This window comes from Camelina sativa, chromosome 20 (assembly GCF_000633955.1).
Source record: "Camelina sativa cultivar DH55 chromosome 20, Cs, whole genome shotgun sequence".
Lineage (NCBI taxonomy): Eukaryota > Viridiplantae > Streptophyta > Magnoliopsida > Brassicales > Brassicaceae > Camelina > Camelina sativa.
This window is the reverse complement of record NC_025704.1, coordinates 2,388,059-2,413,793: the sequence shown is the minus strand read 5'-3', so window position 1 is coordinate 2,413,793 and position 25,735 is coordinate 2,388,059. Positions and strand designations below refer to the sequence as shown.

General features: G+C 36.8%; 8 protein-coding genes and 1 non-coding gene across 11 annotated transcripts; 3 read left to right on the top strand and 6 right to left on the bottom strand.

Moving 5' to 3' along the window:
* LOC104768793 (uncharacterized protein At2g39795, mitochondrial) lies at positions 1,004-2,634 on the top strand. The gene is made up of 4 exons (XM_010492847.2): positions 1,004-1,138; positions 1,451-1,757; positions 1,893-2,269; positions 2,372-2,634. Exons 2-4 carry the CDS (start codon positions 1,509-1,511, stop codon positions 2,529-2,531), a joined length of 786 nt encoding a protein of 261 aa, XP_010491149.1. The 5' UTR covers positions 1,004-1,138; positions 1,451-1,508; the 3' UTR covers positions 2,532-2,634.
* Positions 2,639-4,487, bottom strand: LOC104734603 (PRA1 family protein A2). Its single transcript, XM_019241751.1, has 7 exons — positions 4,410-4,487; positions 4,309-4,357; positions 4,110-4,188; positions 3,416-3,502; positions 3,240-3,328; positions 3,079-3,150; positions 2,639-2,986 (listed from the first exon to the last, which is right to left on the bottom strand). Exons 1-7 carry the CDS (start codon positions 4,485-4,487, stop codon positions 2,883-2,885), a joined length of 558 nt encoding a protein of 185 aa, XP_019097296.1. The 3' UTR covers positions 2,639-2,882.
* Positions 4,357-9,955, top strand: LOC104768791 (folylpolyglutamate synthase-like). Its single transcript, XM_010492843.2, has 17 exons — positions 4,357-4,856; positions 4,933-4,972; positions 5,077-5,222; positions 5,323-5,388; positions 6,011-6,120; positions 6,403-6,463; positions 6,988-7,071; positions 7,173-7,229; positions 7,539-7,599; positions 7,802-7,848; positions 7,952-8,029; positions 8,283-8,447; positions 8,551-8,823; positions 8,932-9,010; positions 9,128-9,283; positions 9,387-9,523; positions 9,643-9,955. Exons 1-17 carry the CDS (start codon positions 4,719-4,721, stop codon positions 9,700-9,702), a joined length of 1,758 nt encoding a protein of 585 aa, XP_010491145.1. The 5' UTR covers positions 4,357-4,718; the 3' UTR covers positions 9,703-9,955.
* LOC104768792 (protein NEDD1-like) lies at positions 9,902-14,085 on the bottom strand. Of its 2 annotated transcripts, none has more exons than XM_010492844.2 (10): positions 13,796-14,085; positions 13,347-13,462; positions 12,989-13,249; positions 12,792-12,896; positions 12,562-12,627; positions 12,157-12,378; positions 11,391-11,879; positions 10,574-11,197; positions 10,316-10,492; positions 9,902-10,243 (listed from the first exon to the last, which is right to left on the bottom strand). In XM_010492844.2, exons 1-10 carry the CDS (start codon positions 13,956-13,958, stop codon positions 10,136-10,138), a joined length of 2,331 nt encoding a protein of 776 aa, XP_010491146.1. In that variant the 5' UTR covers positions 13,959-14,085; the 3' UTR covers positions 9,902-10,135. The 2 variants fall into 2 exon arrangements, with proteins under 2 accessions (XP_010491146.1, XP_010491147.1); XM_010492845.2 differs by having other exon boundaries at positions 10,316-10,489.
* On the top strand, positions 16,401-18,238 carry LOC104768789. 2 transcript variants are annotated; one of them, XM_010492841.1, is made up of 4 exons: positions 16,401-16,688; positions 17,206-17,269; positions 17,742-17,933; positions 18,029-18,238. In XM_010492841.1, the coding sequence occupies exons 1-4, from the start codon at positions 16,542-16,544 to the stop codon at positions 18,043-18,045; spliced, it is 420 nt and encodes a 139-aa protein (XP_010491143.1). In that variant the 5' UTR covers positions 16,401-16,541; the 3' UTR covers positions 18,046-18,238. The 2 variants fall into 2 exon arrangements, with proteins under 2 accessions (XP_010491143.1, XP_010491142.1); XM_010492840.1 differs by having other exon boundaries at positions 17,742-18,238.
* Positions 18,219-18,859, bottom strand: LOC104768790. The gene is made up of 2 exons (XM_010492842.2): positions 18,481-18,859; positions 18,219-18,390 (listed from the first exon to the last, which is right to left on the bottom strand). Exons 1-2 carry the CDS (start codon positions 18,836-18,838, stop codon positions 18,374-18,376), a joined length of 375 nt encoding a protein of 124 aa, XP_010491144.1. The 5' UTR covers positions 18,839-18,859; the 3' UTR covers positions 18,219-18,373.
* On the bottom strand, positions 19,923-20,629 carry LOC104768788. The gene has a single exon (XM_010492839.2). It carries the CDS (start codon positions 20,550-20,552, stop codon positions 20,025-20,027), a length of 528 nt encoding a protein of 175 aa, XP_010491141.1. The 5' UTR covers positions 20,553-20,629; the 3' UTR covers positions 19,923-20,024.
* Positions 20,651-20,722, bottom strand: TRNAD-GUC. The gene has a single exon. It is a non-coding gene; the product is annotated as a tRNA-Asp (tRNA).
* Positions 20,940-23,605, bottom strand: LOC104768787 (rop guanine nucleotide exchange factor 5-like). The gene is made up of 7 exons (XM_010492836.2): positions 23,121-23,605; positions 22,907-23,023; positions 22,667-22,821; positions 22,508-22,582; positions 22,129-22,419; positions 21,686-22,057; positions 20,940-21,595 (listed from the first exon to the last, which is right to left on the bottom strand). The coding sequence occupies exons 1-7, from the start codon at positions 23,431-23,433 to the stop codon at positions 21,062-21,064; spliced, it is 1,857 nt and encodes a 618-aa protein (XP_010491138.1). The 5' UTR covers positions 23,434-23,605; the 3' UTR covers positions 20,940-21,061.

The following is a 25,735-nucleotide window of genomic DNA, read 5'->3' as shown; positions in this document are numbered from 1 at the left end:
TCACAGATCTTAAGAGAAAGTTGTTCATGATAAGAGTAAAACTTAATTTGTACAGTTAGCAGCCAAGAAAAAGAGAACACTGAATTTTGCTCACATTCAGAAAGGGGCTACAAACAAGATACTTATATTGGTGACATACTGACCAATCACAGAAAGAAGCAGCCATAAATAAGGCTAATATGTGATCGGCTAATTGGGCACCTTTTTGTTATCATGATGTTACACAAGATTAGTAAGTAAACATATAGTTAATGATCAAGATATAGTTGATGATCCATAACTAAAACTGGGTTCAATCCTGTTTTAGTATTGAAACGAATCACCAACAACATTGTTATAGGTGAGCTTACTGACCATTCACACAAACACCCAGCCGTAAGGCTAACATGTGACTGGCTAATTAGCCACCCGCAAAACAAAAAAAAATCAAAACAGAGCAAAAAGAACAAATGAATCCTAACAAACCAAAAAATGCAAAAATTAAGTATTGAGATTTACCAGGAGCTCTCTAATTCGTTCCAAGATAATATCCTCTGTTGAACGCATTGTCACAAAACTTAATCCAGCTCTCCGTCGTGGTAGTGATTTTGACCTTTCTGCCCTCGTCGTTGAACTTGTACTCGATCACTTTCTTGATACACCGTTCTGATCCGGACCAAAGCAGGAAACCAAAGTCTTCTTCCTCTTCTATTTCTCCCCCATCGAAGCTTGTTTGATCTCTGACTGCATCGAATCAAATCGCCATCTTCTTCTCGGATTATTTTTAAGATATGCAGCTGCTTAATGGTGTTGTTCGTTTGTAACTTAAAAAGGCAACGACTCAAACAAGAAAGCAAACTAGGGTTTCAGAATTATGGAAACGGTCTCTAATTAGATATTACTTAATGGGCCATATAAGCCCATAAAGGCCCGTATTTTAGCAATTTTCTCTAATTTATTATCCAAGTCCCGCTAAAGCTCTCTGATTTATTATTTTTTTTCCTCTAAACAAAACGACACAGTTTGATTCATCGACAAAATTTTCTTTTTTTCTTTCTCGGTTCTTCTCTTCTTCTCTTCTTCTCTTCTTCTCTCTAGCCGCCAGAGACGATTCGCTGGTTCCACAATCTCTTCAACCTCTCTAATTGGCAGCTTTTAAGTAAGATTCAATCTATTTTTCCCTTTTATCAATTTTAGATTTTAGACTGTTTGCTGAAAGTGAGAAAGGCATCATCATATTGTCATGGTTTCATTATTCTTTGCTAGCTCCATAGTTTTATAAAACTCAGTTTGCTTCCTTATGTATCAATTAGTGGCTTTTTATAATTGAGATTTGAGATGATATTGTAATTTGGAGTTATATTCTCTTTAAAGGTTTCGGTCATATCAAATTTGCAATATGTATTTTGATTATTCTTTAGCTCATAATGAAATTAGTGATTGTGATGTTTCTGTCGACTTCTTCTTTTAGGCTAAAGGAAATTAAAAACCCTCCGGCTATTCCAATTTGAGCTCCGACACACACAAAAATGGCGACTCTTGTACGTCGCGCAGCCACTCGGTTAGTCGCAAATTATTGCAAAAACCGTTCTCCCGTTTACTCATTTCTGGACCGGTCCGGTTATGTCAGCCGGAAACATCTGATGCCGTCTTTTTCTCGGAATATTCCATTCACAACATCGACCAGAAACAGAAAGAGAGCTTGTCCAACGGATCCGCTTCTTCGAATCATCGAAACGGAGATTGGATATGCCGAGAGTGCTGATGATCACCAGCGAGTAAACCCCTAACTTCACTGTTTCAATACCATTTTCATGTTTTTAGTTCTAAGATTTGTTCGTTTCCCCATGAAGCTCTGTTTCAATGGCAGTGGTATGTAATCTCTCTTGTTTCTTCTTTTTGTGTGGATGAAGGTTGAAGAAACTCCAAGTGGTTTCCCTTTCAAAATGGAAGACAAACCTGGAGGAAAGGTCGTGACATTGAGTAGAGAATATGAAGGAGAGAGTGTTAAAGTTGAAGTACACATGACCAATCTTGTGACTGGTGACAAAGAAGATGATGAGGATGATGAGGAAGAGGCAGAGAATGAAGAAGATGAAGATGAGGATAAGCCAGAGAAGCCGAAGCAATCCAATGTGCCTCTCTTAGTAACTCTTTCCAAGAAGACAGGACCAAGTTTGGAATTTAGATGTACTGCTTTTCCAGACAGGATTGCAATCAAGGACATGTGGGTTACATTTCCTGATGATCCTTCCAAGGATGAGCTTGCTTATGAAGGCCCTTCCTTCAGGTAATTACAAGAACCAAAGTCATGAACCAAAGGAGAAAAAAGATTTAAGCTTTGGATGTTACAAGAACCAAAGTCATGATCTTTGATGGTTTCTTTCTGCAGGGTTTTGGATGAGAAGCTGAGGAAGGCTTTCCATAGGTACATTGAGATTAGAGGGATAAAGCCGAGCATGATCAACTTCTTGCACGAGTATATGATCAACAAAGATAGTCGAGAGCACTTACTGTGGTTGAAAACTCTCAAGAACTTTGTCAAACCTTGAGATATAGAAAACACTTTTATTTTCAAATAATGCTCTTTATCTTCCAAATTTTGTACTTGTAGCACTATTGAGTTCTGTTTGGATCTATTCATATAAAAAAGAATCCGTATCGTGAAGTCAAATCACTGAAATAGTTTGAAAAGTATAAACATCACTACAACAATTAGAAGAAGTATCTTGGTCAAGTATGTCAGTATTTCAAGTGAATCTATTTTGTCTGCGACAGAACAGCCATTAACCCATCTTAACCATGAAACTGAGAGCCGTATATGCCATCATCTGACTTAACGAAAGGATGTTCACTTCAGATTAACAGCCTCCGTTTGCTCCTAGATTGTAGCAGTCCTGTGCTCAAAGTTCACTGTAGTTACGCCAGACAGCTCGAAATTCTTCGCGGAATGTGTTCAAGCGTGCTTTGAGGTTTGGAGTTCTCACACTCGCGTGAAGAACAATCACTATAGTATGGAGAGAAAACCTCATGTCAAAAATTACAACGAGGGAAGGATCATCAAAGGAAATTTACAATCAAAGAAGCAGCGAGACTTACCAACGAGGGAAGTGAGAAGTGCATAGAGGACCCACAACAAACCGCAGGAAGAAAACCACATGACAAGACTGGCTATAAGTACGCAAGGAAATCAACACATTAATGCAGTTTCGAAACCAATGTTGCTAACTACATGACAAGGGATAGTGAGTATCAAGTACCTGTAAGGAGAACAACAACGAACACCCATCGTGGTTTGCCACAAACGTATACTGTCTTTCTTGCTGCTGATCTTCCACGGATGACAGGCCTGCAAGTGCACACATAATAATATATAGATGTAACTAAGAAATCCTCTTAATATCTTCCATAGAAAATAAATCAAAAAGAAACTCACATGTGGGGAGGCCTCATTTTTGCAGCTAAGTGTGGGGAGAAATGCCTAATAGTCCTGATAAACTTCTCATTAAAACTAGCTGCAAAACTGCAAAAGACAACAGTTAAACCCCTTAAGCTTGAACATCCAATAGATTCTGGTGGGGAGCACGCACGCATACACAACCACATACTACAATACTAGCAGGATCCAAGCCTAAGAAACAAGCAACTAACGTTGATGTCAGATTCTAACATGAACACCAACAGCAGGAATGGTAAAAACCACCTTGAAAACTCAGATTTCAAGATCCAAAATCATACAATCTATGAACTCCAATACTAATATCCAGCTCTAGAGAAACCATTATAAACAAAGGAGCCTAATAACTACCAATTTTATGCGCATACGAGTGGAATAAGCCATCATAAAAAAGTCAGGTTTTATAAAAAACTATCAATCCACTACTGTTAATCCGGTTCAAGAACAAATACTGTAGTCAAAGTAGCCTAATATCTTCCACTTTATGCGAAACAACCACCAGCTTCACATTACCATGAAGCCTCAACGCATTGCAGAGCAAGATATGAAAGTATAAACTAATATCTTCCAATACATGGGAAACTACACCAGCTTCACATTAGCGTGAAGCCTCAACGCATTGTAGAGCTGAGTTATGAAAGTTGAAACTAAAAGAAGTCAAAAGAGATAATACCTGTCATTAAGAAAAGCTATGCTTAAGGCTGTGAGAGCAGCACCCACAATAGCCAGAGGTCTTGTGATAAGCGCAAGACCTGAATTCAACAACAAAAAAAGAAAGAAACATCAGTTAACAAACTGCACAAGATCATCCTCATCAAAGCCCCCACAAATTCCCAAAATTACAGCTAAAAGCAAGAAACTTTTCCACTTACCCAGAAGGAAAATCACAAGGATAAAGTAATTGGTTCTATAGCTGCAAGCAAAAAATCAAACATTAAGAAGATCAAAAATCCCAATCCATTATCCCAATCACATCCTTGGGAGGAGTCGACCATTCAACTTCTCTAAGCGCCTCAATCACATCCTCAGCAGCTACGTTGTCCCAATCCATTATCTCCCTCGCTTCCTCTTCTTCCTTATATCTCTGAAGCCACAAGATGAATATCGATGAAGAATTCAAGAAGCTCCGATGATGATTCCAAGTTCGGCTGTGATTGATTGATTGATTGAGGATGTTAATGTTTTTAATAACTGAAGAGTACTTAGTGATGTCTCAATCCAATTGCCGAAAACGACTAAACAACACAAAAAGCAAAACAGTGTAGTTTACAGAGACAAGAGAATGTTTGCAGTTTCGATAGGACCTCGTACCACATCGTGCCGTTTGAGGTATGCGTTCCTCTGTCACCACCACCACCTCTCGGTTCGGCTCCACCATCTCCACCAACAGCCGCACCAACAACCATCTCTCTCTTTTCAGGTTTCTCTCTCTCTCTATCTTTTCCGAGAAACTCGGAGAGAAGTTCTCGTTTTAAAGTTTCGCTATTTTTTTTCAGATTCGTTCGGTAAGAAAGCAGATCGACATGGCAGCTCAAGGTTTGTTTTTTTATTGATTCTCGTTTCGTGTCTAAGCTCGTACTCACTCTATTGCTACAGTTTTATCGGATCGAGCTCACCACTTGGTTTGTTTATGGTAAAAGGTGAATATGGAGTGGTGAAGTCAAAAACAGGGAGAGATTCGTATGAGGAAGCGTTGGCTGCTTTGTCTTCTTTGATTACAAAGCGAAGTCGTGCTGATAAAAGCAACAGTGGGGATCGTTTTGAGTTAGTCTTTGATTATCTCAAGGTTTGTTTTTTTGTTTTTTCTTGTGATTTTGATGATTCTCTTTAAAAGTTTAGATTTTTTTTTTTGTTTTTTGATTGTCTTCTTGTAATCAATTTGGCAGCTACTTGACCTGGAAGAAGACATTTTGAAGATGAAAGTTATTCATGTTGCTGGTACTAAAGGCAAGGTAACAAACTACTTTACTTTTTCTAGCTAAAGCTCAATAAATGATACTGAAACATCTTTCTTTTTTTTTTTAGCCATTATTAGTTTGTTCGTTAGTTAGTTAGATATCTTCTGAATTCGTGTAACCAAAAAGCCTCTCTTAGTTCTACTCTAGTTTTGACCGTTACATCCTTATGACTGCTTAGCCAGAAGACCTTAGAGGTTTGCTCCGTGGAGATTTGAGAGATACAGTTACTGGACTCATTCATCTTGAGCTTTTTCCCAATTTGAGTGAGACCCCTGACCCTAGGATTGGAGTTCTGCTTGTAAATTACTAGCGTTCAAGTGCGATAAGGCGATTGGTTTGATCCTTACATGCCATGAGATGCATTTTGATGGATTTGTCAGTTTAGAAAAATCGTCACTTTCAAAAATCTTGTTTTATATCATTGTACGAGATAATCAATGTGGGTTGATGTCTCTTATCAGTTCTTTCTTCTAGATCGTGATAGCATGGTTGATTACTATTTGATTTAAACCTTCAGTGAATTTGTTTGATAAAAGTGGTTCATTGTTTGCATGGCTGATTATTATCTGATCCAGGAGCTAACATTATTCTTTTTTGTTTCTTATGTGCCCTGAAGGGATCCACATGTGCCTTTACAGAGTCTATTTTACGAAACTATGGCTTCCGAACTGGACTCTTCACTTCACCTCACCTCATTGATGTCCGGGAAAGGTTTCGCTTGGATGGGTATGTTTTTCCAAGTTTGTTAAAATTTCTAAGAAATATATAACTGCGCTCATAAAAGCAGAAACCTACAATACTTGGCTAGCATAGTCCTCTTGTTGACTGACGTTTTCCCATTTTCCACAGCCTATTTCTTTTTGCTGAATTTTGGAATTTGCCTTTTTTATTCCCGATCTAATAAGTAGAGACCTAATAGTAACACACAAGGCAGTTTATCTCTACTTTGTACTCATCTTTGCTAAGAATTGCTTTGCTTTATCTGATGTGTTTTAATTATTGCTACAGTGCGGACATAAGTGAGGAGAAATTTTTGGGTTATTTCTGGTGGTGCTATAACAGGCTCAAGGTATATTCGTAACAAAAAGAAGATCCAATTATTTGAATCATTTGTTTTGAACTCATTTCCTGTATTTTGGATTTCTAGATTGACTAGTAGTTATCAGTAACGTTCTCTATCTAAACTTGGAATCTTAGTGATGAAAGCCACATAGAATATGATAATCAAGTAGATCACCCTTTTTCATGAACACTTTTTTTTTTTGTCCTTCCATGTTAGCTTAAAACCGAGGTGTTCTGTGCTGAAGTTGTGGTAAATAGAGAAATTGTATTATTGATCTACTGTTGAACACTAAGTTTTTCCCCACCTGACGTACTAAGTCATCAATATAAATCTTTGTTACCTCGAGGAGGTAGTTATACTGAAGAGAACATGTATAGAGTCCTCCCTGTATCTTGTTGAAATCACCTTTTGTGTCGCGGTCCAAGAATTTGATGGTAATAGCTCATAATGGTGTGCATAGGTCCAAATTAAGATGGAAGCTTTAGTTTTTTTATCTCAAAATACAAGGTTGCTGACAATTTGATTTGCAGGAGAGAACTAACGAGGAGATACCGATGCCTACATATTTCCGCTTCCTTGCGTTGCTAGCTTTTAAAATTTTTGCTGCAGAAAAGGTTTGATACCACTAATGCGGTACTCAGTAACATGATAGATATAGAAACACCGTTTTCTCTTTATTGATTAAAGGGGTGCTGCTCTTTGCTTCTATATGCAGGTAGATGCTGCTATATTGGAGGTAGGATTAGGTGGCAAGTTTGATGCCACTAATGCGGTACGTTTGACCTGTTTTTTTTCAGCTAATCCTTTTGTCTGAACATATCAATTTAGCTAACATCCAAGGTTAAATTTTATTACGAAAGAGGAAACCTGAAAATTGATCATCTCCATTTTTATTTCTTGGGTCAGGGGAAAGTTATAAGATCGGAACCCAAATCCTTTATTAACCAAACACAATTATAGTATAATCCTCAAAAGACTCCAATTACTAAAATATGAATTACTTTCAGGAAGGTTGTAACTTGTAAGTAGCTTCTTGTGCCTAATTAAGTTCTCATGGGGATCTACTGCTGACTTGTTACAGGTTCAGAAGCCTGTGGTATGTGGTATTTCTTCACTCGGATATGACCACATGGAAATTCTAGGTTTGTAACTGGAATCTTCTGCTTGCCATACCAATATTGCTATGAAAACGTTATCGATGTGCAGCCTCTATTTTTTCATACAAAAACTTTAAAATCATAAGGTCTCTGCTTGCATTAAATGAGCAGACATATTTTGAGTTACATTTCTTTCATCTGATAATATATCATATGATTTGTTTCTTCTCGGGGAAATGCATCACAGGTGATACCCTTGGAAAAATTGCTGGTGAAAAGGCTGGAATTTTCAAGGTTGGCTATAACTCTTATATGTCTAAAACTAAAACTGACCATTCCTTTCTGTAACTTACCAATACTCTTCATATTTGCCTCATCTTCTTTGTTCATACTTCAGGTTGGAGTTCCAGCCTTCACAGTGCCCCAACCTGATGAAGCCATGCGTGTCCTTGAAGCGAAAGCTTCCGAATTAGATGTACGCTCTATTTTAATTATTGAACACTATGGTCACTAAATTTGGCAGACAATGTAGGCGCATAAATATACTTTCTGTTTATGTGCTACTTGCTTGATTGTAGCATTTGAAATATACCATTCTTTAATGGTGGAAAGTGAGAAATTCAATACATCCACAAAATTAGTCCCATTGTTGCATTTTTTATCTGTGAAACTATGTGCGGCTGCTTTTGCGGAGATGTTTTTGAGAAGCTTTGACATCATATTGACAGGTGAATCTCGTAGTGGAGCAACCACTAACTGCAAGGCTGTTAAGTGGTCAGAAACTTGGGCTTGATGGGGAGCACCAATATCTTAATGCTGGTCTAGCAGTTTCGCTTGCCTCTACCTGGCTTCAGCAAATTGGTAAACTTGAAGTTCCAAGTCGGACTCAGATGGTAAACTGCTCTTTTCCTTCTTTATTCAACTCACAGTCTGTATCTTGGCCCTTCTCTCAATTTGTGAATATCATCTTTTTTTCCACATTCTTCTTCGAACTAGGGTATTTTGCCTGAGCAATTCATCAAAGGGTTAGCTACAACGAGTTTGCAAGGGAGAGCACAGGTCGTCCCTGATCAATTTACTGAATCTCGGACTTCAGGAGATCTAGTCTTTTATCTGGATGGAGCTCACAGTCCAGAAAGCATGGAAGCATGCGCCAAATGGTTTTCGTTTGCCGTTAAGGGAGACAACCAGTCAGAGAGTTCGGAACATCTGGTTAATGGCTCCGCAGCATCCTCTCATGAAAAATGGTTTGGTGAAACCTGCCAACAGGTAAGGTTTCTTGTTCTGTCTTAGATCTTCTTAAATGCCTATACTTGTTTTCTCTGTGGTTCCTAAACTTTGGAGTTGGCTGAACGAACGCATCTGGTTGCTTTGCAGATATTGTTGTTCAATTGTATGTCAGTTCGGGACCCAAACCTGCTGCTTCCACATCTAAGGAATACATGTGCAAAATACGGTAAGTTCCTGAGCCTTGTGTTTTAGTGGGTCACACAATGTCAATGTTGAAACAAAGAAGTTGGCCGAGTAAAAACCGATAAGATAACTAGAGAAGGCTGAATAATGGTTGATGCAGGTGTGCATTTCAAGAAGGCATTGTTTGTACCAAACATGTCAGTGTATCACAAAGTTGGTACAGCGGCTGATTTGCCAGAGAATGATCCACAGGTTGACTTGTCATGGCAGTTTACACTCCAGAAAGTTTGGGAAAGCCTTGTCCAGAGTGAAAGAGGTAATAACAAAAATCCAGTAGTCCTAAATCTTTCTGATCATGGAACAAGATAAACACACATCGTCACGTTCCATATCTCAACTTAAGTCTTTTTTGGTTATAGGGAACGCAGAAGGAGAAGAAGATAGAGGAAAAGATGGTGACAGTAGTGGGAATAGTGAGGTGTTTACTTCACTGCCCATGGCAATAAAATGGCTAAGGGATAATGTACATGAGAGTAGCTCAGCCACACGTTTCCAGGTATAAACACAAACCCCTTTTTTTCTTGACGAGTGTTCAATCCGGGATTTAGGTAGGGGTTGGGATAATGAGTAGTTAGCAATGTAAAATGGCTCATTGACTCTAGTGTGTGTGTGCAGGTTCTTGTAGCTGGTTCGTTACATCTTGTTGGCGATGTACTGAGATTAATCAGAAAATGAAGAGAAACACACACGTCAATTTTCAAAAAATAGTATACGAAAGCCCTCATCCACCAGCCTGTCCACTGTGGAAGAGGGTGGCCTTTATTGTTAAAGTCTTAATTTTGTATGATTTCGAGTTTACATTCCAGCTTCAGTTACGGGTACTTGTTATTTTCTTTTTCAAATTCAAGATCAATAGTTGACAAAAAAGACAAAACAAAGGAATCATGTTCACAAATGTGACATGATTAATGATTTGCATCTTTCTCCAGATTAATGGAAACGCGAAGTTCCAATGTAAACACGATCTCTACCAAAAAACCCAAACGAATCGATCATATATTAAAACAAATGGATTTGATGGCAAAACGGAGAGGAACACATGAAGAGTATAAAAGAGAATGATAGAAATCCACACAACATTTGAACACACAACTCACACCGGTCGCATCTAAAGCCTTTGTCTGAGCTCTTGATTCTCTTTTCTCAACAATTTTAACTCCTTCATCTGCTCCGCTTGGTTCTCCAGAATCGAGCTTAACACCTTCGACATCTCCATCTGTTAAAAAAGAAACAGTATCAAGTCACTTGAAGAAGACAGGGATGAGATTCAAGCCAGAGCAAACACTACCTCGTGCATGTGGAACTGTCTGAGGACCTCAATGTGAAGGTTCCTCACGTCATCATGAATTGAATTTTGGAAAGAGTCCAGAGTTCCTTCGAGCGTTCTTTGAAATAGCTGAAGCGTGAAATTGCTACTACCCATCATTTGCTGTTGATCCGTTTGAGATTGCTTCAACCCTCCCTGCTACAGATTTGCACATGTTAGTGAAGTTACAGATATCCTATCGAGATAAATTCTCAGGTTTTTGTGAAACTTTTATAGTACATTCATAAGCGGAATAGCTCCTGCATCTGTTGCAGCCACCGTCTCTGGTCTTGGCAACAGATTATTTAAAACTTCCTCTCTCGTTTCTGCACCTGTTTTCTTTATCTTGGGTGAACCCAGAGTGAGAGAGGCCCCGTCACTAAATGAAGAAGTGGTGCTGATTCTCTCAGCATATGTTGAGAACCTGCGTGTAAAATTTGGTGATAGCCTCAATGAATCAATGTTACCCGGAGCTGCGATGCCTTTTGTAAACAACGGACTTGAAGGCAAGTTGTTGTCTGTCAGTGTTGAAGATGTGTCAAAGGTTGAAGAGAAGTCTCTGCTCCGTGGGAATTCTGAGCTTACGTTTGTGAGGTTTGTTTGACCAAACGACAAGTGGAAATCTCGAGAGCTAGAGAACATTGATCCAGATGTACTAGCACTTGTGCTTGAAACCGCGAGACGTGAAGGTGCATGCAGGTGGCTAAACTTATCAGAAAATTTCTCATTGGCCAATTGGTTAAACTTCTCTGAAAATTTGTCGCCACCCCATGCTTCTGGAGGTGTCAAAGCAGAGTCCTCACTTTTGGAAGATGCTGTTGGTGTAGTAGATCCAAAAGGCGAAAAAGCAGCCCTCGTGTCATCCTGCATAATGATGAAAAAACGTTGGAAACCGATGTAACATATATAAGATAGGATAATATACTAGAGAGCAAGTTTAATTAAGTCCTGATAATGTATTCTGTACAACCACTAATAACAGAGTTTTTGGAGAATGAAGTTATATGAACGACTTCTAAAATTAATAATGGCAATTGCTTGATAAAGAACCACAAACCTGTTTCAAAGTAGAACTTGATTTCCAGTCGAGTATCGGATGGTCTTTGTTTCCATCGTCACCGAACGGAAATCCCTTGCTAGATGAAGGATATAGCAAAGAGGAAGGCTTTTTGTCTAAATGATCTTTAATATTAAATACTTCACTATCAGTCCACTTCTCATCAGATGCAATAATAGGTGAAAAAACTTTCATATCATCGTTGAAACTGTCACTGGCACGGAGTGCTTCTAGTCTTCCCAGTGGCCCACCAGGCCATAAATGAGTTCTGTTTGGTGTCTGTTCTACTGATGAGACAGTACTTGCGGAAACTCCACGGGAACCTGGTGCCAACGCAGACTGTGAAGCTAAGGGTGTCGTTGAGGGAAGTGGATCCGGAATGACAACTGAATCTTCCACAGTACTGCCAAAAAGAGCCATCTCAGAAGTGTAGTTTTTCTCATTCACAATAACTGGTTTTGATGTTTGCCATGACAAACTTGTTACATCCTGACAAACAAAAACAAATGCTGTTAACTTTGCAATCCAAAGTAAACATATAGATTAGCATGAGTCAGTTGACCCCAACAATATGCATCATGTCACCAAAAGAAGGTTTTGTTGCTGCTACTGTTGGATTTTTAGATTGGTGAAGCAGCTGGAAAACCAGGATAGGGACAACAACTAAACAACCAATAGTGATGAGTGAAAAAGTAACAATACACGGAATCAGAGTCATTAGATAGGACATGCTAAATAGATTGCACTATATGAAAAATGTATTAACCTCTGAATTACTGAAAGCATGCAGAACAGTAACAGGCTGCGGTTTTCCACGGACGTCGTAGAATACTACTCTACCGTTACTGGTTCCAGCCGCCAGAATGTAGCCATTATCCCCAAACGCCAGAGAGGAGAAAGGTGCCTCATAAGCAATGCAGGACGAAGATCTTCTGGACCCAGAATCATAAGTGTAAAGCTTTTTGTCCATTCCCACACTAGCAATTATCTGTTACAGTAGATAATTTAGATTGTAGATTACTTGGATACTATGTCTATGAACTCTATGTCAAAGAGAATTAGACAGGCTGAGAGTGCCAAGCACATGTTAAAAGATAAAAGAAACCGCAATCACATTTATCTGATTTTTTGCGTTATGTATAGCAAGAATGATTGGTAATGATTCAGCTACCTTTTCGTTTGATGGCGAAAAGCAAACACCAGCAGTTGGTGCCGAATGCTGCTTCAACCAAGACATCTGTGGAAATGAAAGCAAATTCCTCACTTATACGAGAAATTAAACTGGAAAGCATTAACACGGCTTGAGCAAAATTATAACCACTTGTCTGACTTCTGTTTCTCTAAATAAATTTCCAAAAATACAGTCTTTCCATATGAATTGCTATAAGTAAAGGAGAAAACCTTGGGGCTACGACCAGTTGTGTCCCACAGATGCACAGTGCCATCATCACCTGCAGTAAGTAGAAGGTGTCGACTGGACCTTGAATAATCAAGCAACCTTAATACCTGGTGTCTTGAATCGATTAAAAAGCCAATTAGTTTAATGACCAGTGCTCTGAGCTATGGAAAAAAAAGCATACATGTACAAACTGAACAACCTGCCCATTAGGATCTTTGAGCTCGGTAGCCCTTGAACCAGAAGCAAGGTTGTGGACTATTAAATCCCCACCAACACTAACAGAAGCCAAATGCTCATCTTTGCAATTGTACATCACACCAGTAATTGTACTTGTATGACCCTTCAACTTCTTAATACAAAGCTTTCTTTGCAGATCCCAAATCTTAACAATTTGACCAGTTCCTCCAGAACAAATGTACCTGGAACCTTTTCTGCTGAAGCTAATAGCCGATAAACATTCCTGAAACTCATTATGAAAACAAGCTTATAAATAAAATAGTATCATTCCAAGAGATGCAAGACATGGAAATCAGAATCACTCTAGAAAAGGTAGTAACCTCAGCACTATCACCACCGTCCTTCCCAGTAGTAACTGGAACAGTCCCTAAACTCTGCCCAGTTTTCCGCCACAGAGATATCTTCTTATCTTCTCCCGTACTCGCCACAACCAAATCTGCATCCCAAATAGAACAAACACATTCTCCTTTCACTAAAACCAAATAGTATCCAAAACAAAACGTTCTACCATGAAACCTCTCTGCTGAGTAATTAGCTTCCCAAATACGATCCCTAAAGAACACACCAATTTCATCAACACAGAGACTCAATTTTGAACAGCTCAGATCACAGATAAATTCAGATTTGCTCTAGCTACTTAAACTCGGCTAAATCATTACATATTCCTAAGATCAATGGTGAATTCACAACTTCAGTCACTTTCCTAATCTCACTCACCAACCAAAAAGCAAAACATTAGATAATGCGACTAATCGGAGATTTTACTTACTAGTATGATTCCACTTGACGGAGTTGACAGCAAAACCAGGTGAAGGAGTATAGCTCAAAACGCAGGGATCACCGGAATCGGCGGAAACGTCGAAAAGCTTAACTGTATCTCCGCCGCTCGCTGCCAGAAGGCGCCACGAAGGCTCCACCAAGTTAGACATCATCGCTACCTTACGCTTTAGACTCACAGTCAATAAAATTTCCCGAGAAAAACTCAAATTAGTCGATGAATCTTTCAGAATCTGGACAATGCGGGAACTCTACTTTTTTTATTTTTCTGGGCAAACCAAAATTTTGAACCCTATGAGATGATGTGTGAGAGGGTGAGAGATTCGAAATTAGAGAAAAAAAAAAAAAAAAAAATTGGTTTGGTTATTGGATCGAGTATTTCAGTTTGGTTTGGTTCGGTTCGGATAGAATTGGTTTATCCGGATTAAACACCCTCTAATTATTGTTTTTGAAAAATATATCTTCGTAGAAAGTATATATATGGACTAAAATTAATGTACTAAAATCAAAATATTTCTAGAAAACGTAATATAGACTATAGCTTCTTTTTATAGAAATAAACCAGAAAAAAAAAAAAATCAATTTAAGTTTTCTCATTTTACGATGTGATTTTAAAATAAAAATAACAAATTCTAAAAAGTTTTTGAGATTTGATGAATTAAAAAAAAAAAAGAAGGAAAAGGTTACATTTTGGATTTAAATAGTGATTAGAAGTACGAAAGGGTTAGGAAACGGATAATTATAATGAGACTGGAAAACATGAATCAAGAACAACTATGGTTTGATAAATCAGTGAGACTTTGGGATTAGAAGAGTCCATATTTGTTTTTGTGTACTGTATTCTATTCTGATTCTATAGCGACCCTTGAAGTCATTTGACCCCAACATCTAGGAGAGCCAAGTATATCTCGTCAAATATCTATATATTGTATACTACTTACGGTGTGGACAAAAGTATGATCGGATTCGCAACGCAACCATAGACTATATATCTATTATTATCTCTCCGTCGACAGATGATTAAGCATATATAACACCTTCCATAGGTTTGACTATATATACATAAATAGTTTTTGCATAAAGATGAAAGTTAAGCAATATACATACATAAATGTGTATAAGAAGATGTTACTATTTTAGGGACGACCAACAAATTGGATAAGAATTAGCCATTTCTGTTCTCTTTTTTTTTGTTTTGTTTGGTAACATGTGAAAGCCATTTATGTTCATTTGATGTCGGTATGTGTGTGTCTGTATTGCCTTTGGTTGGAATATATCAAAATTTATCCGCCGAAATAAGAGTGGCAAGTGACTTTGATTCTTATATCAATACTACAACTACAACAAGAACAACAACAAAAAAAGTAGTATAAATTATGCGGCGAATCTTACTAGATTTGGAGAAGATAAAATGCAATCAGATTTAAAGAGGAGATTGACGTGGAAATATATATGCTTTTACTGTTTTTGATTTCAGCTTGCTTTGCGACCTCTCCTTTTTTTTTTTTTTGGGAATAAATCATCAGATCTATTCTGATATGATTATGGCTTCACTTCACCGTCAAAAAACTATGCAGATAAGTACTTGACTGAGATCGGAATAATTTCCGGTAAAAATATCAAATGCACATATTTTACAGGTTAAACATGCACCAAGTGTCAATAGAAAGAGGCAAAAATATCAATATGTAGCTGGTAAATATCAATATCATCATAAATGTCTACGAAGAATATATAAATGGGAAATAAATTCCATATGTAATATGAGAAAGTGTAATTTTATCTATATATATATATATACTTCTTAAGATTTTAGATTTGACCATCTTTGATGTTCTTTTAGTCGTGTATGTATAATATAGCATTCTCCTTTCTTGTAAACCGCATCAAGGGCATAACATTTGTCTCCCTATCCAACATTATCCATTTGAAAGATCGAACATTAACCCCATATATCTCCTACATATATCTGAAATAATTGTTTCTTTATTAAATGAAATTGGTTAATATTCGAAATTTTGAGGTGTCTATATGAATAAACAACCTTTTACTCCATACAGCCATACTCCATTATAATGTAATTGAAACTTAAAAAGTCTTCAGAATTAAAGTAAAAAAAGAGATATGCTACACGTTCAAGAATAATACTAAGTCGATATTGAGTCACATGATCGAATTTATTATATCTTTTTAAAATAAAAATAAAAAAAAAGTGAAGAAGATAGAGATTGTCGTAGTCAGTGTACCATGCCAAAAAAGATCAATAGCAAAAAAACACGAGTTTTTCTTATTTTGTTGAAAAAAGGAAGCAGGTGAAGAACTTATCCAAATGACAAAATCACAAAACAGAGAGAGAGAGAGAGAGAGAGAGAGAGAGTGAATTCAAATTGGAAAGAGTACAAAAGTAGTAAAAGCAAAGTTTATCCACAGCATCTATAAGAGAAGACACGTGGAAGTGAGAAGAGAGCTGAAGACGGCGGCAGAGCCACGTGGGGATCACGTGAACCCATCTCCTTCTCCATCAGAAGAAGTTGGTTGGTTATATATATAAACAGACCGTTGGGGCGTTAGGGCAAAATACCAAAAAAACTACGAAATCATCATATCCATCAAACACATACTTATCATTATTTCATTCAACAACTCAAACATCTCCATCTCTCTCTCTCTCTCACTCTCTTGAAAGCTCCCATTATTATATTAAAAAAACACTAATTAGTTAACACATATACCGATCAATGGACATCGTCAAGAAAAGTACCAAAGCTGGTTCATCATCATCATCATCGTCTTCCACTTCATTTGATCATCTGTTTGGTCCGAAAGGATCAGCCAGCTCTGCTTCTTCTTGTTCAACTATACTCGACTCCATCTTCCCTCCTCCGGTATATTATCATTAATCATTCACACAAACGTATTTAGATATATATGTCTATGCATGTATGTATATGTTAAATGTTAATTAGTATGTGATGTGCATATATACATGTTTGATGATCTTTCGCTTAATGAACATATATAGCGATTGTGTAACGAATTTCATAGAGTTCAGTTGTAATTTTGTTGAATTTTACATTATTCATATATATCAACTCGAATAAATCTAAATGGTGATTGGTGAACTATCATGGATACGGATTTTGTGTTACTTTTTTGGGAACAGATAAGGCTTACAACAAAAGTCATAAAGAATTTTCCTAACTAGCTACACGACAAGTACGCATAGAAACTATCAGAACCATGCATGTATCTTCTTAATTATGGGTGCATATATATATATACATATATATAACTATATATATGTGTAATGTATGTGGTATATATATACAGTTTTTATTATTATTATTATTATTATTATTATTATAAAGTTTGTAGTTAATGTGAAGCCATTTCACAATGTAGGTAGCAAGGAAGAAGGGAAGCCACACTGCTCCTGAATCCCAAGGCAGCATCTCTCAACCCACTGGTATTTTATATTAATACCTTTTGTTTTTTTTGTAAGATATTTTTCAATTTTTGAAGATATTAAAAATCTTAATGTGTATGAATAATTTAGTAAACTTAGAAGAAGGAGATAACATATTTTTCCAATTTGTCTATTTTATTTTAAGTAGCATACATATTGTTCTAATTTCCCCGAATAAGATCAATCTCAAGCATTTTGTCTAGCTGTTTTTGTTCTTTTTTATTGGTCATTGTCTAGATCAAACAATTTGATCAATATTTTTAAATTTAAAATCATTTTATATAGAGAAATTTTGATGTAATAAAAAGAATTTATTTTTAGAAAACATGTTTTACAAAAGTATTGGTTGCGATAATTATTTCTGAAAATTATCTACCCCTTTTTGTTTCTTTTTCTTCAAAAGTCAAAAAAGTAAGAAGATGTTGATGATATGGTTTTTTCTTCTTCTTTGTTTTGGTGTGTGTTTGCAAAGATGAGATCAGAAGCAGCCATGAAAAGAGAGAAGCTTCCTATTTCAGCTCCTCCATTTACTATGGAGGTCAGCAACACTACTCACCTCCACGAACTGATGGCTCGTCATCCACTTCTCCATCTCATGAGTCCAAAGAAACTGATAATCGCACTGACCCAACCCCCTCAACTTCCAGAGGAAATTGGTGGAAAGGTACTCACCAATTTCTTAATCATAACTTGATTACTCAGTAATCTAATTATTCTCGTATAACTCTCACTCATTGATGGATTGTTTCATTAATGCAGGTTCTTTGTATTACTAAGATCAACCTAAAAGTCGTCCACTTGAGTTTCGCAATGGCCATATGCAGTGTGATCTTTGGCTTTTGTTTATAAGTTCTTCATCTTTTTTTCTTTTGTAATCCCATATATTAAAAGAGGGATGTTAATGGACCGCATCTATGACTAATGTATCGCATACAACAAGTAATTAAAATACTCACAATCATCTCAGTAGCAAGTCATATCATTTCATGATCAATCAACCGTTTTGATCCAAATTTTTATTGAAACTACACAAGTCATACACATGTGAACGTGTGCCAATTTAGACTGGTTTTGAAGATCACGTATACTGCTCTGTCTGCTGCTTCAAGGCAGAGTATAAGCTGCACGAGAACAAAATAACAAACACTTGATAAGCAAAATTGCATCTGCAATGAAATTGGAAAGTTAAAACAAGCTTTTTATATCATTACCTCCACACTTGTATCCAATGGGACGACTAGTGATATTGCAACGTTTAGGAATTGTCATTGAGATCTCTGGCTTTGCTCCAGAGCTCCTAGCTGTGGAAGAAAGCATGACAGCGCAAAGGCATTTAGGGTTCTTTCCCATCTCTCTCACTCGAGCACAGCAAGTTGGAGACACTTTCGCAGATGTGTCTTGTGAAGCCATTGCACAAGGAGCCAGCTTGATGGCTTCTCTATCTGGGGGATTTCGCCCGCATTCTCCAGCTGCATCAACCATGGTTCTAAGGCTGTAGATGCAGAGAACTAGGAAGAAAATGCGAGATAAAACATGGGTTCCCATTTTGAACAAGACTTGATTATGCATATACTACTTGTGCAACCTGACATTTTTATAGCAATTGAAATGGCCGTAGGAATTGGCAGGATAAAAAAAATCCACATAGAAATAGTGGAAGAAGCACTAAAAGAACATAGTAATTACTTCACCTAATCATCCGCATTAACGGCTTCATAGTGCAGAGTTATTATAAACTAAAGTAAGGTCAGCTGCCCTTAGTCTCTATTCTAATCATTTGAACCTTTGAGAAAGCAAAGAGGTGATTTTACATGACAAACCAATAGCACAAACCAAAGGATAACTTCAAAATGGCCTTATGATCTTATCTGTTTCTAACAACCACTTGTGTAACACCAGTAGTATTATGAGCCTTTAGTGAGAACAAGATCAATGACCACCACATGAGATTCTTTTTCTTCAGTCCCCAAAGCTATTTACACATACAATTCAGCTGAAGTAGTTCCGGAGCCAAGTGGGATAGTATGACAGAGGAAACCAATCAATCAGCTTAATGAGAAGACACAAAACTTTCTCTTTTTGATGTTTCGACTCCAAGGAGGATAAAAAGTTTTCCTTTGTACAGTAACTCTGCTTTATCAAATAATCCAAGAGAATAGATCAAACCAAACAAGCATCAGAATCCAGCATATAATATCACACCCATTTCCTTGGATCGAATCAGTTTGAATCCACCAGTTAATATTCCAGATAAAACACACACATGTGCCTAACTCAGACATCAACAAAACTTAAATCAGAAGCCAAAACCAAAAAGATTTACAAGAACCATATCAAGCATAAGAATCATTCTCATTTCTTCCATCACATCATCATCATACAAAACATACATAAATCCTAACTGTATCAAATTCTAACGAGTAAAAGCATATAACATAAGAGAGACATAGATAAAAAGAGCAGAAGGGACCAAAATCAGAAGCGGGACAACAGCAGCATAANATCAGAATCCAGCATAATATCACACCCATTTCCTTGGATCGAATCCGCTTGAATCCACCAGTTAATATTCCAGATAAAAACACACATGTGCCTAACTCAGACATCAAAACTTAAATCAGAAGCCAAAACCAAAAGATTTAGAAGAACCATATCAAGCATAAGAATCATTCTCATTTCCCCATCACATCATCATACAAACATACATAAAATCCTAACTGTATCAAATTCATGGAACCAAAAAAAAACCATGTTTCTAACGAGTAAAAGCATATAACATAAGAGACACATAGATGAAAAGAGCAGAAGGGACCAGAATCAGAAGCGGGACAACAGCAGCATAAGTATGACCACTAGCACCACAACCCAAAGTCCCAAGCTTGATCTGAACAACATTAATCAAAGCCAACATAAGAAACCCACATCCACAAACCGATCCTAAACCGGAAATAACCATCCCAAATCTAAGAGCCGTCTTGTTCACATAGTACACCACAGGATCGATCCGAGCAGAGAAGTGAAACGAAGAAGCTATGTTAAGCCTCATGGCCTGTTTGAGACCTAGAGCTATGAGACTTGAGAAAAGAAACGAAGCGAAGGAGTAGACATGGAAGGCGACGAGATTCTCAGCCATACGAGTTGTTGGGACGCAATTAGGGTCGGTTACGAGGCTGTTGTTTGGATCGGTTGGGTTCCAAGCTAATCCGATGAATACGGCGAGGGTGAAGAGAGAGTTCACGTTTACGATTCCGTCTAGAGCTGTGATGTGAATACTCGTCGTCATGTTTCTCTCCGACAGATCAGAGAGATTCTCGCCGAGAGAGACAATGAAATAAAGGTGGAAAAAAGGAAGAAAATAAAAACAAAGATTAAAAAAAGAATCGCCGTTGCCGGGGATCGAACCCGGGTCACCCGCGTGACAGGCGGGAATACTTACCACTATACTACAACGACTTTGTTGTTACACGTTACCTAAACCAGAATTATATTGGAATATTATAATCTTTTATTTTGTTGGTTGTTAACCAATACATAAATTGGTAAACCAACCAGAACAGATTTGGTGAGGATGCTTTATTTTGGTAATAATTTGGTGAGAATGTTCGTTACGGCTGCTTCCATATTTTTTTTTTGGTTTTTTGCCTATTTTTAGTCTGATTTGGTATGCAAAAGTAGACACTTTACCATTGGAAATAAGATAAACACAGTACAAGTAATAATAATATCAAACAAATCAAATCCATGTCTGCATCTGTTATTATACACTCGTCTCTATTGAGTTGTTAAAAGGTCTTAAGAGACGGTGTACTTTGGAGGACCTTTTTGATGTACTGATGTGGAGTTTCTTTTCTTCTCTTCTTCACCTTCTTTGCTGATTTGGTTCATCACAGCTGTATCTGAATTATCTGAAGGACTAACGCATATTTTCAGTTTTGATTCCATGCCAAGATAATTGTTCAAGACTCTTCTTACTCCAAATCCTCGAGAAGGAAGACCACCTTTCTCACTGACTTTGTTGATGTCCTTGCTGGAGTAAGGTGTCCTCCTCTCTACTTTCTTGGGGCTAATCAATGAAGGTGAGAAGCCTGGTGTTGTTGAGAAGCTTGTTCTGTATGGAGTTCCTGATGCTGATATTAGATAAGGGATTGGTACTACTTTCTTGTTAGCTATAATGCTGCTGACCGTTGGATTTGACAACAGACTGGAAGACTCTGATTGTTTTGTTAAGTCATCCACGTAGAGTAAATCATCAATTCGTGCTACGATGTTTGATGCTAAGCTCTCAACTGTCCTCGAGTAGCTTTCTAGGATTGATTTCCCAATATCCTGAAATTTTCAAAAGGACAGTTTATATAAGTAAGAACAAGCAAAGCTACTTTATAATGTAGACAGAGAGAATGGTTGGTTTTTTTGGACCTTGTTCCATTGAATCTTGCTAATGTCTAGAGAAGTCTGAGTTAGAGATGGAAACCGCTGTTTCAAGCAACGTAAGAGAGTTTCAGATCTCTCCACAAGTAATCCCCTTTTGTCACCAGCAGCCATACGTTCTTTGACTATATCCCATGATAACCTCGGAGTAGTAGAGCCTGAAGTATTGTTACTGTTGTTGACTCCAAGTTTTGTTTCTACTCTTCTGCGCCAGACATATATCGAAGCTTCCACACGGTTTGCAATATCAAGAGCTATATGCTCAGAGGACAGATCAAGACAGTCAAGTAGACACTCAGCAGAAAACTTCTCAGATGTTATGTACTTGTAAATAACATCCCCAAGGCAGGATCTACCGTTCTGCGCCAAAACCATAATGTCAGAATAAATGGATTGTTTAATAAGGATGTTCTGAATGAAAGATATAGAACCTTTGGAAGGGTTTCAAGGTATGAATCAGGAACGTCCATTTCGGTTAAAACAAGGCTGTTGATTGCCATTGCAGCTTTAAGTATCTGCGTTGCACATTCCCTCTTGTGATTCAATTCTGTTCTTGCTTCTTCAGTAAGACCATTAGGTGCTAAACGAGGGACAGGCAACCACCATTTCTCCTCTTGACGCTGAATCTTTCTGCGGAAAGAAGCTGAGCCATCGTTTTCCGAAGCTACAATCCCTTGATCAACGTACCAGAACTCGGTTTTCTTGAAACTCGCCAATATATCCTATAGCAAATATAAATTTATATCTGAAATCAAGAAACGGTTTCACTTGAGAAGATCATTTGTATAAGAAAGGTTGAGTGAAACTCACGAGAAGCATATTGTCTAGTTTACGAAGAGCAGGGAGGTTGATGAAAAGATCAAATCTTGGTCGAAAAGTCATGACCTGAAGAAGAAGATCCACAGACTGAATCATTTAAAACTCCAGTTAATCCAAATTGCAATAGTTTACAAAAATCAAACATTTTACCTCAAACTTTTTGCCGTCTTGGTAAGTTTGTGTAGAAGGTGTTAACTCAACGATGTGATCACTAACACTAAGTAACCACTCCATTTCTCTTCTCCACATCTCCTTCTTTTCCCTCGGAAGCGGCTCTAATCTCCATAGTTGCCCAAAAATAGTAGCTACAAAACAAGAAACGTATAATTCAACACTTTGTAGTATCATGAGTTCAAACAAACACAAGATAAGTCTTTTTTTCTAACTAACCACAGAGATTAGTGATAGCGTTGGAGATGGCTAAAGCCGTACACACGCCTTTACCAGAACCTGACATATCTTCACCAAGCAATAACTTTGCAAATCTCTCCTTCATCATATCCACATCTATTTCAAAAGCAGATCAACATCAACAAAAAGTGAGATCTTAAGAACATTATCAACTAACCTGTAAAGTTTCAATTTTTATTTTGTCTACACTAACCTGTAATAGTCATCTCTTTCTCTTTAAAACCAGAATCATCGTGAAGGGTCGATGTTTTATGATCTAATTTAACATTCTCCTTAGAATTCTTTCGAAATGAAGCTTTTCTAATAGGCCAACCAAGAATCTGCGACGGAGGTGGCGGAGAAGACGAAGCGACGGTGGTGCCGCCGGAGGAAGAGGAGGAGGAGCTCTCCCAGCTCGTAGTGCTTCTCTCCTTTGACTCTGTTGTTACTACATCTTCCACAACCGAGTGAGTCAAACTGCTTCTTTTCTTCTCGATCCCTGCGCAGCTCTTCACTAAACTCTCCATTATTTTTTTCAAAAACCAAAAATTCGAAACTTTGGGAAACTGGTTTCTTTAGATAACGTTATAAAGGTAAAAGAAGATGGCTTTTGTAAGAGGAAAAGGTGAAAAATTTGAAAAAAAAAAATCGGCTGAGTTTAAAAGTTATGCTCTCTGTTTCCTTCTCGTTGAGTCACGAGCAGAGATAGAGAGAGTGAGAGTGAGTGAGGTGTAATAATATATTTTGACTTTTTATTTCAAAACATTAAATTGTCTTTTTGGCGGACAAATTTTCTCGTATGGTTTAGAAGAAGATTACGCTTATGCCCATTGTGTTTAAATCAATAATGTTTTTAAGGGTTTAAGATAAATTTGAATTTCCAGTTCTAGATTTATTGAACAATGTGTGAAAACAAATAACTAAACCAAGATTATTAAATGCAGAGTAGAAAAGAAAAATTATGTTGATAGTACCAAAAACAAATTTTAAATAGAGTAGACATTTCTTCTTGAAAGATTACCAAAATTTAATGTGCCGATATTAAGATTTAGGAGTTGAAAAAAGGATAATTAAGTGAGAGATTTAAATGCAGCCAAATTTTTTTCTTAGTTGTCAGAAAAAAAATAATGCAAAGGGAATGGCATTTCCGTTAATATGGATGTTTGTAGTATGCAATATAGTAATTATACGATGATTTCATTCAAACGTATGGTCCCATTTGCTAATCGTTTGTAAAGTTCGTAGCCGTTTTAAGGCCTCTCTCCCTCAAAGTAGGGCGGTAGCCGTAGCTTAATGACTTATGTGATCCATATGACTAATTTAATCATATTAAGTTATGAACATTCTTTGATTTGAAAAAGATGTTTTATTTAACTGAATGAAATTATTGTTTTAATAAATCACATCAAACAGTTCTAAAATTTGAACTTCAATAAAGCAAGATACTATTCATCACTAGTAAAAAATAAAGTAAAACGTATTCATAAAAAGTAGTATGGAAGAATATAAGTTCGAATTGTTATTAACAGCATAAACGGCCGGGATGTGGTTATCTAAAAATTCAAATAAATTTGTATGTGTATTATTACCTTCACTTTACCAAGGTAACAATTTGACTTTTTTGGACACACAACACAAGTCACGTAAATCTTTTCAATTTCCAAAATGTTGTAATTTTTTAATTTAAAGGTATTGATAACGATCTATAAAATAATTTTATTATAGGTACTTGCGTGTTTGTTCCACGTCCCGCCTTGTACATTCAATATAGGTTCCCGTTTTCAAACTCATTTCTTTTTGTTTTTAGTATATTGTATTCCTACTTTTATTAGTTGCTGCTGCTTATACACCTTTATAGAATTCATGATTGAAATATTCTTCTCTTTATAATTTGAAAATCTCTTGAGAGGTTTGAAGTAAAAGTAAATTGACCCGACCATATAGATCGACTATATATCTTTTATTTGTACTTTGATACAGAGTTTGGGTCCAACATATTTTGGTATTGTCTAGTTTAGCTTCGTGCTTTCTTATTCCCCCATCATGAATCCAAGTACCGTCTCTCCTCGTCCTCTCGTCTTATCCCATTTTGGTCCCTGAATGATTATGTGTTGTGTGCTATCCGCTAGGTGTTAATATCTAAAGAGACATGCAAAGCTCATGTGGGCCTGTGATATGCTCTCATATGTAGGACAATATCTCCAAGTATAAATTGATAAATTACTATGTTGATTATCTAAACCAATACGATTTACACTAGTATAAATTGATAAATTACTATGTTGATTATCAATAATAGGGAAAAAAGCCAAAAAATACTTCATCTATTTTTTATTTAGACGTTTAATACCTCGTCTTTTTTCGTTGGAAGAAAAATACCTCATTTAATTATCGTTGGCTTAAAAATATTTAATCTTTAAATTGTTGTCGAATTCTAACCCGCGGTTTAACAGTCTTTAACGGATGTTACAGATCATCAAACCGTCGTTAAAATCAAATCACACGTGTTTACATATATATATACAATACATTTAACAAAATCAAATGATATGTAGTCGTAGTGTAGTGGTTAGAAATGAGTTGGTTATGTCTCCTAAAAACTAAGATTTTGTAACCAACTATACAATACAATTATTTTTAATAACTAAATTCAAAGATTTTTTTAAGATTTCAAATTATGATTCTCCTATCATCTTTAATTTATTTTATTTACAAATTGTTTGGAATTTTCATACAATACTTATAATTAATAAAATGCATATTTTCTGTATATGTTGTGATTTGAATTTTTAAAAACGAAGAAATATTACTCAATGTATGAAAATGTGT